The sequence below is a fragment of the Gavialis gangeticus genome, unplaced genomic scaffold, assembly GCF_001723915.1.
Source record: "Gavialis gangeticus isolate Ggan-Ray unplaced genomic scaffold, GavGan_comp1, whole genome shotgun sequence".
NCBI lineage: Eukaryota > Metazoa > Chordata > Crocodylia > Gavialidae > Gavialis > Gavialis gangeticus.
Genome location: NW_017728997.1, coordinates 31,559,334 through 31,569,600, shown reverse-complemented (window position 1 = coordinate 31,569,600; position 10,267 = coordinate 31,559,334). Strand labels below are relative to the sequence as shown.

Here is a 10,267-nt window from a genome sequence, read left to right as displayed (position 1 = left end):
CAATATCTTAAACGAAAAATTACTGGTCACAATTTCTGCCCTCCCCCAAGTCATCTTTTAACAACTAGCTTCTCTCTCTCCAGCATGTATTTTTGATCTTTAGTTTCTAGCTACTGGTAAATCCAAACACCTCTGGCTGTTTGTTGTTTGAAGGTAACTTCTTGATGCTTATTTCCAGTTAAATATTTTAAACAGGTCACTATTTACTACTAACTCTGCTGTTTGCCTGCTTTCTGTAGGAGATTTAATTCAGCTCTGGGTGTAACCAGTACAGTCCAAAGACCTTCCCTGTCTTTGATAACTTTCACTGTAGAAATATAAATTAACCACTTCATTACTGAGAAACCAGTGTTATTAAACAGCCTTGCTAGTACTTTGCCGTATGCTAAGCAGCACTGCTACATAGGTTTTTAATAGGAGTAGCTTGTTTGCCAGTTGGGACCTTATGTGCTATTACAAATTATTTACTCATTCATTAAACACGCATGCATGTACACCCTCCCCCCCCCCACACACACACCTTATTATATATCATGTGTGATGGTATATGCTTCCTGTCTAGAGGACATTTCTTTATTATATTGATAAATCTCTTCATATACAAATTAATTTCCTTTTTTAGAATTAGTGTCTCATGAACATCTGCACCAACAAAAAAAGTGAGCTTGGGCAATGCATTTCTATATGAAGAACTTTCAGCAGCTGCTTTAGATAAAAGACCAGTCAGATTAGAAGAGCTAGACAATAACAATAAAAGAGAAGCATATATAATCTCTTGTAATAAAAGCTGGAGACTATGTCTGAATTAACATTTACTGCAACCTGATGCTCAAGTCAAGTCCTTTGTTGCATCTACATCTGGTCCCACCCAAGATTCCTATTAGCAACTGTAAATCTACTTGACAAAGAAAAGCGCATTCAGCATCTCTCTCAGCATTTTAAATAAGAAGCTTATTGCCTCTTTTTCTAGTACTCAAAGCATATACTAATTAACTCCACAATGTTTGATTGCCATTAATTGATACCAGATAACTACTAGTCATCAAAATTAAGTGGCAGAACTCTGTTTTCAGATCCCCGGGGTGGATCTGGACTGCACCCATGATAACTGCACATATACTGAAGACAACTGGGTTTACTTATGTTGCTACTTGTGCCTTTTATGTCCTATTAATACTTCTTAGCAAATAAGCACGTCTGCCTGTACTTCTGGAATGGAAATATCCTCAACACAAATCTACTAGCCCAAAATTAAGCCATTCAGAGCACACTTAAAACATTAACAAATACCTTTTTTGCCTTGCCTGGCTTCCCTTCTCCCCATCTCAGGCCCTATTGTATTTCCATTACTTATTAAAAATAGCTGATAGTACTGTCAAATCAGTAGGATTAACCTACTTTAAAAGGAAATTAGGTCAGTTACTATTTCATGCCCAGCCTGTAACACCCATTTATTATTTCATTCTCTCATGTACAACAAAATGGCCAACTTCCTGCAAAACATCCAGATCTGTGTAACAGAGACCATTTATCCCAGACTTAAAAATGCAACAAGGAAATAATTAGAAAAGCCTAGTCTGTGTCACAAACACTGTACTAGCTACCACAGAAATGCTGTATCATGCAGTTCCTCTGTCAGTGCTGACAGCATTGACACTCTAAGCAGCAAAGTAATTTGATCCACTCCCACATATGCTTTCTTGTACATCCACATTTCTTCCATTTCCCATTCAGCCACATGCATTGTGCAGCTAGCTCAAAGGATTCTACTCTCTGAAACAAGCTGCATATATGCAAGTATAGTTTGCACTGCAAATAACTAACACCCCCTCACAAGATCCTTGCAATATGATCAGACTGAATGAATCCTCCCACATGGGCTGTAGCCAGAAGAGAATAAAGTTTTAGTTGGCTGTTAATAAATAACCCATTAGCAGGCTGCTTGTTATGACTGATGCAGACCTGTGCTCCCTGCAGACCACCACAAAACTGGTTCCCTGAGCAATTATCTAGGTTATCTCCACCAAATCTTCTAGTTTGATTATTCAAAGGTCCATCCAAGCCCAGATGAACCATCACAACAGTGTGGTTAGCACAATGGCTTTCAAGGGCATACAAGGGAGTGATATGGTCAGCACCAGATCAACCACCTTCAAAGCCAAATGACCAGGTACCCATTTCCAGCTAAGTCAGCAGAGGGCATCTTTCAACATGAACCTCTAGTGTGCCTTAACCTCACATTTCAGCAGTTGTAGTGCAACGTCTTAACCATACTTCCACTGCACCCAAACCATCTCAGCTGGTTCTCCTAAACCTGCCCCAACTGAAACAATGCACATTTTAGCTGAAACACTGCTAACAACAGTGAAAATGCACATAGCAAAAATGGTACATTATTCATTGTAGGTAGAGACAGTACAGACACATATGTTCACAAATGTGAGAAGGTTCTACCAGCTGTTGTGGCCCCCAATAAGGGAGCAGAGGCTGCTACTAGATGCCAACACACTGAATGAAATGGAACTTAGGAAGTCCTAGAAAAGTCCTGTGATTAAACGCTGTACATACTGTGTTCCCAGCACATAATCATCCTTAATGCTCCAATGGCTCTGAATTTAGTAGTTATGAAAACAAAGGACACACAGTATTTAGGGAAGGGAGCAATTTTGCAAGTTTCCTGAAACTGTGTCACCAAACTTCAGCCTAGCTATCAAAGCTAGAGCAGCTGCATGCAATTCTTTTATTTGCTCTAACTGATAATCTTAAGTGAGTTTTTGGCTCTCATCTATGCATGACTCAAGGCTATACTAATTTAGGTGTTAAAAAGTCAGTGAACTAAGCTTCTGTCCATTCAGACTGCTTTCCAAGACCTGCACTGGTTGCCCTCTGCTTTTTTTTTAGCTGACCCATTTCTCTTTATTGCAACACCTAGGTAAAATAGCAGCTCAGGAACAACAACTGTTCATTTATGCAGGCCAGACTATCATGCATTAGACAAAACAGCTCATCCCACATACCTTATACATGCAAAAAGCATGACTTTCAAAAAGCCTGAGGCAGAATTGATTTAAGCTGCAATCAATATATCAATATATATATATCAATCAGCATATATATTTCCTGTAGGCAACATAGTTAAGACTGGTAGCAAACAGAACACAAGTTTGCCCTTTTTTTTTTTTTTTTTTTTGGGGGGGGGGGGGGGGGCGGCAAATCTTTGGCCGGGTTCTGCCATTTTTAAATCAGTCTGTGGCCATTTTTAAAACCAGATGTTCTGTTACAGGTATAGACAGCTTTCCAATCACTTATACTGGTAAAAGTGTAATATCTGTACCTGGCCAATAATGTATGCAACAAGAGCTGCAGGGCTAAAGCTCACATCTGCAACTCCCAGCAAAACTTAATGTCTGCTCCTGCTTTTATACTGACATTTCCCTATTATGTAAATTTTAACTTTCCATAGATAAAAGAATTAGGCTGAGCTGTAAGTGACTATATGCCAAGAAGAAGGAATTGTCTTGCCACATGTCTACTGCACTATGGGGAGAGAAGAAAGGGGAGGGGGTGGAGTTACTTTGTTACTCGTCTCTATTACTGTCCCTAAAGAAAAGGGAAAAAAGATTATTATATGGAAGGAATAATGCTTTATAGTAGCATACAGCTTAACTACTCAACAACCTGTACCTAACAGAAACTATTTAAAATTACAAAATAAACTACCTATTGCTTTTCTGTCTCCTACCTACTGCTTCCAGCTCATCTATAACCAGCCTCCGATCATAAAGAGGCTTGTGTACAGGGAAAGGCCAACAGAAAAAGTAGTCTGAAATGGCATTAATTTCTCTTTACCAGCGAGTCATGCTTACCACTTCCTGCAATAATTTTTCTCTTTCTGGGTTAATCATAAGTGCAAAGACAGACAGGAAATACAATTTTGCTTTCTATCCAATTGCTGCCATTTTCTGCATGCCTTTTGTTAGAGCTGGTACAGAACCAACCACTCAAATGCAGTAAACATGAATGGAGAGAAGCCTCAGTTCTCAAAACATCTCCATTATTCCTCAGCAGGCTGCCTTCAACAGATGGCACAGGAAATCTTTTCAGCTTAAAAAGGTTCATACCAGGCAAAGAAAAAAGTATAAGCAGTCCCTAGCTTATACGTGCACAATAAGCTCTTTTCTGCTATGAGCTTAACTTACGTGAGTTGAGCAAGACACTCACAGCTATTAAATTACATTTGATGTGGTCATTACTACATCTGCCCTGCCTATCTTGCGCTGGCCTAGACAGCCCTGCATAGCCTAGCACCATCCCAAGAGACATTTTTTTTTTCTTTAGAATTCTACCAAGCTGAAAGCAGCTACTTAAGACAAAGCTCTTTATGAGCTAATTTCAAACTGCAGCTGACCAAACATTTTATTTTCTCTCTGGAAGACAGACCTGGAAACAGCATATATATTTCTCTGGTGTTGTAGGTTTGAGAGAAGCCAATGACAGGAAGCTTTAAGCAACATGCAGATAAAAATGGCATGTTTTCACCTTGTTTAGCACATAACATATGAGCGTGTTGTCCAATAACACCACAAAGCACTGCTACAAAAGACAAGTTCCACACTGAAGTTGTGTTGCAACTTTGTTAGATTTCATTTGTAAATGGAAGGAGACAGATGCCAAATGCAGTTAAAATGCAACTCTAAAAATAATTATTTCCTTTAAAAAAACAACTAAACAAAACAAAACAGTACTTGCCAGCATCTACATCATAATAATTCAGCTATAGCTGAGCATCTTCATGGTGTAACAGAGGCTCATTTTAAATTTTTAAAAAGGTACATTAACTCATCAAGCCACCTCCCCAATTTTCATATAATCAAATTCAATGATTTATTATAACAGAACACTATATCCTGGTCATTTTCCTACTTAACAGGAAAATGTAATTGACATTCACTTGAAACATTTTAGATAACCTAAACTTGAAATCATCTCTTCCAAATATGCTGATATACATTCTGTATTGCTTCTTACAGCTAATGGAGTCTATTACTTTCATATACACACAAGGGATAACAGGATTTTCAGTTGTTCTTTACCTTGTAGCAAACATTGCTCTCAGAGAAGAGAAGGTAGCAGCATCTTCTTTTAAAGCCTTCAGTTCATTACGTAGCTTCATCATGGTCTCCGTAACCATAGCCTTCTCATTTTCATACTTGCTTTTTAAGTTGGCAAGGGCTACCTCTGCAGTCTATTGTTTACCGAGAAGAACAGAAAATGTACTAGTTAATGAAACTCTTCATAAAGCAGTTGGCCAAGAAGTTTTTATCTCCATTCACTTAATGGAACATTTACTTAGCACTGAAATGTTAACTTCTAGTTAACTACAGGGTGAATATAACGGATCTGAGAATACTGTAAACACAGCAGACAGATTCTGTTCCCAGTAACTATGTAGCACTATGGCCATTAACAGGAGGTCATTTCTACTCCTGGAAATTCCTGAGAAATTTCCTCCAGTAGAAATCTTTCCATAAGAGCTAGTGTACAGGCCTTCAGTCTGCAGCTGCCCTGTCTCCCCTGCTCTTCATACCTTCATCAGACCAGAGTCCTAGTTTGGGGAACAGGTGAAGGGGGGCAAGGAGCAGCTGCTCCTCCAGCTCCACTTCCATCACCAGCGGGAGACCAAGGAAACAGCAGACAATCCTTCACCTACTTCTCAGATCAGGAACCCCAGTCTGAAGAGTAGACAGAGAGTAAGGAATGGCTGCTTGGCTCCTGGGCACTGGGAGCTGAGCAGACATAGCAGTGCAAAGCCCTCCATCTACTCTCCGAATCAGTCTAAGGAGTGGATAGGGAGCTTTGCCACACCTGCTCCAGTCCCCTCCCGGACCAGTCCCAAGGGGACTGGAGCAGTGTGGCAATGCCCCCCACCCATTCTCCCAACCAAGCAGTCCCTGACCTGGGGAAATGTGGAACATTGCCTCGATTCTTCACTTCCCTCCTAAATTGGACCAGGAAGGGAGCATACAAGTAAGTAAGTGTTATGCTCTTGTGAGAGAAACTTTGCCAGGAAGGGCATATTTGCCCCTGAAGAAACTACCAGGGGCACAGAGAATCTCCTAGTAGCATGTAGGCTTCTTACAGATGTAAAAAAACAAACAAACATACAAACAAAAACCAGCACTTTATTTTAAACTCTGTACTCTCTTACACTGAACCCAGTGCATGCCCAGAGAAGGCATCTTGTTAGTTGGACCTGGCTCCCCAACATCTGTATAGATCAGATGCTTCAAAGGGGATTTTATGGTGGTTTTATCTAATAGTCAATTTAATCAACTATTAGATAGAAGTGCCAAAAAAAATCCCAGCTGAAGTGCCCAATCTATACAGAGGCTGTGGAACCAGGTTGAACTAATACGCTGCTTTTTCTGGTAAAGCACATTTTTTTGTTTTCCCCCACATCTGTCAGTGCCTGTAATGCCTTTATGTGTCCTATGTCTTGGTCATCACACTGCAGATACTGAGTCTATTGTACATATATGGCCAGCACTTACGCTGAGTCAAATAACAGGTTCTCTCATAATACCATTATTACTATAAATAAATAGGGACTGACAACTTATTACAAGATTTTGGAAATAACAGTACAGATAGCTTCTACTCTGCACCAACTTTCGGGGGGGACACACAAATATCCAGATAGTATAGTTAAAATCATACACGTAAAATGCCTCAAAAGTATAAATCTATTTCTCAGACAACACATTCGATAAATGTCTATTTTAACTTTTGTAATTAGAGGTCATTTTGAATTTGCATCACTAACTTGAGTTGAAATGTAACAAACCATTTCTTACATGGCACTCTAGAATCATCTGATCATAGTCATTCTAATTTGCTGCTTTGCTACTGTGCATCAATGTCACAGTTCAGTCTACAAAGCTTAAAGATGCTTTAATTCTGGCATGTAGTTCTTACAGAAGACTGAGTTTATTATTATTGTTGGAAAGGGAGATGTACATCCTTAAAAATGAAGTATGTTTTTTAATCCTATTAAGAGGCCAGCTAATATAAATTCCTTTAAACTGAAAATAATTCTTGCTTTTTCAATGGCTAAACAGTCAGCTTAAGTTGCTTAAGTTGGTACTTGTTCAACTTGCCCAGATACCTCTGCTAGAGCACTTTATTACTGATCTGTAATACCCTGCTATTCCAATTGTGAGATGATAACAGTGTTACATTATGTAAGAGTGTATCTGTATTCAAACTTTTCATAGATTTCATAGACATTAGGGCCGGAAGGGACCTCGGAAGATCATCCAGTCCAACCCCCGCCCAAAGGGCAGGAAGTCAGCTGTGGTCATAGGATCCCAGCAAGATAAGCATCCAATTTGCTCTTCAAGGTGTTCAATGTAGGTGCCTGAACCACCTCCGATGGCAGGCTGTTCCAGACCTTGGGGGCTCGGACAGTAAAGAAATTCTTCCTTATGTCCAACCTGAAACGGTCTCGCAGTAGTTTATGACCATTCGACCTCGTCATCCCTTGGGGCGCTCTGGTGAACAAACGTTCCCCCAGATACTGGTGGTCACCCCTGATAAACTTATAGGTGGCCATCAGATCACCTCTGATACTGCAAGATTAAGTTAAAGTTTTGTCTCTGGACTATTCAGTCTCAAAACCTCTCTGATCCGACAACAGTTTGGTCCCAAATCTAAATATATGGGACTAAATCTTATCCCCATGGATGCCAGGCTAAGTTTTGCCATTCACTTCAATGATTCTAAAAAGCGGTCAAATCAAAATGCAGCACCACAACCAAATTTTCTTTGAATTTTCTTGTTCATGAGGTAGGCTCTTTAAAACCATACTTCACCTCCATGAAACCTCCTTACCTGCTTGTTGGCCTTTAGCACAGTCCTCAGAGTTGCTATCTGTTCTCTCTTGGTACTTAGCAGGGACTTCAACTTGAGAATTTCCTCCATGAGCGCTTCTTTGTCTTTGTCCACTACTGGCCCAAGTTCTTGGGTGGCAACACACTGCCTGGACAATTCAGTTGTTCTGTCTACTGCAGCCTGCAGATGTTTGATCTGATCACGAATTATAGCAATCAAGTTGTAAATGTTCATTGGTTCCTTCCGAGGATCTGATACTGGAGATGGGAGGGATGATACTGGAGATGGACTGCTATCACTGCTTCCATTCTCTGCCTTTCCTAACTCTATAGATAACAACCCTTTCGAGAGCAGGATGGGCGACCTTCGACCTTTCCCTTCTGGACTACTACGGCCTCCTTTGCCCTCTTTGTAATAATCCAGCATCACTCGGTTTGGAGTTTCATTGTTACACATGCAAACATGGTGGTATAAATTGGCCAATTCCTCACTGAAAGTGACTAGCTCATCTTGCGCTACACTGAGACTGCCCTGTGTTTCTCCAGCCACATCACTTACTTTCTTCAGTTCCTTCTCCAGTCTGGCTACCTGTTCTCTATCATGCCGGCTAGATTTTTCTAACAAAGTGATCTTTTCAGTAAGAGCCTGGCTTTCAGTTTCATACCTGTTCTTCTCTTCCTCATATTTAGACTCACACTCTTCATATTTGGCCTTAAGATTTTTCAGCTCTTCCTTCAGGTCACTAATCTCTGCCACAGCTACTTTGTACTTGCATTCTAGTATTTCTGGCCCATTGATGTCAACTTCATAGTAATCCCCATCTTCATGGCTGTCCCGTTCCTTCTCATTGTCTAGAGCAGACTGACGTTCCTTGCTGACCTGGAGTTTCTTCATTGCATTGAGGTTCTCAGTGAGCCTACCAACTTTTTCGTGCTGCTCAGAAAGGGCTCCACGTGTATTCTCTAGCTGTTTCTGAGATTCTTGGAGTGTAGATAACAAATTCACTTTTTCTCTTTCCATCTGAAATAAAGGCAGGTATTAATATATTGGAAACATGTTTACAGAAGTTTCCTTTTGCAATGGGAGAAAAGAGTTAATACGCAACAAAACGTTATACAGCTACAGAAACCTTTCCACTTACACTTTATGGAAAAGCCAGCTTCACTTGCATTAAACCCAAATGCTTCTGCATTTTAAGATGGTTCCCACATTTATTATGTGTTCTCAAAAAACACCTTTCCTGCTCTAGCTTCCTCTTCTCTACTTAAGCCACATGGCAAAATCACCATCCTTTTACCCTAGAAGATAAAAATCCCCCTGCCCTAAAATAAATAAATAAATGATAAGTATATGGAGCCAGAAAATAGCAGCAGTTTGATGTAGAATTCTCACCCCCTGATTATATTCTGCTATCAACAAAAAAAAGGAAGGAAATTAAATTCTGTCTCCACCTAGCAGAATACCAAACCTTCAGGCAATTCCCACAGCTTGTACAAATGGCTTTTCTCTTTCTGAAAAACGTATGTACTAAATTGGTTGAAAGTTATTTCTTTATGGGGAAGGAAGTCCCTCATTTTTAGGTCTTTCCCCTCTTTTTCCACTTCAGAGGAGAACAGAGGGGAAATAAAATGAGACACCACTTCCTTGCTTCTTTACTTTTCTCCCTGTAGATGGGGAAGAAAGTGTTGCACTTAGAGAGAGAGAGAGATATATACACACATGAACAAGTAGAAAAAAATTACACTTTAACTTTTTCAAATTTTTCTAATTTTTTGGTGGGGTAGAAAAAAATAAATTAAAATATGAAATGCCAAAGGGGGCAGACAGAGAATAGCATTTCTCCACAATTACAGAACAAGTTACAACATAAATGAACTTTTTTTGGTTTGTCTTTGTTTGTTTGTTTTACTGTTTCCACCAAAATTTCTCTTTTTGGGAAAAAAATTAGTTAAAAACTCATTTTTCCACATAATATTTTAGGGGCAAATCCCATTATTTTAATTACAAGTTTCCATAAATACTACTTCAATGACTTCTAGGTAATTCACATGCTTGCCTTGTTTTATACACTTCAACACTGTGGAGTTGATTATTAATGCAGAAAGCCCAAGTGGCATAGACCCTTAAATAATACTGGATTTGGCTTTCGTACAACCATGAATTACACTCAGTACAGTCTAATTCTAGGTTGCCAGTTTTTAAGGCTGGGACCATTTCTTTGTACACATTTGTACAGAGCCTAGCATAATAGAGCCCAAATCTAGGGGTTCACTGATAGATTTTATTTGGTCTGATACTGATGGCTGATATCAATCTGATTGCCAACATGCAGCAGGGCAGCTTGGAGACCAGCATCCAGCTGGTAAGTCTATTGTGG

At 39.7% G+C, this 10,267-nt stretch overlaps 1 protein-coding gene across 7 annotated transcripts in view; it reads right to left on the bottom strand.

Annotated features, from left to right (window-relative positions):
• BICD2 (BICD cargo adaptor 2) overlaps positions 1 to 10,267 on the bottom strand; it is a 90,908-nt gene that overhangs the window by 18,427 nt on the left and 62,214 nt on the right. For all 7 annotated transcript variants that reach the window (XM_019505023.1, XM_019505024.1, XM_019505025.1 and 4 more), the window contains exons 4-5: positions 7,891 to 8,910; positions 5,094 to 5,245 (exon numbers count right to left, since the gene is read on the bottom strand). In XM_019505023.1, coding sequence (XP_019360568.1) covers positions 5,094 to 5,245; positions 7,891 to 8,910 — 1,172 coding nt within the window. The remainder of the gene's footprint in view (positions 1 to 5,093; positions 5,246 to 7,890; positions 8,911 to 10,267) is intronic.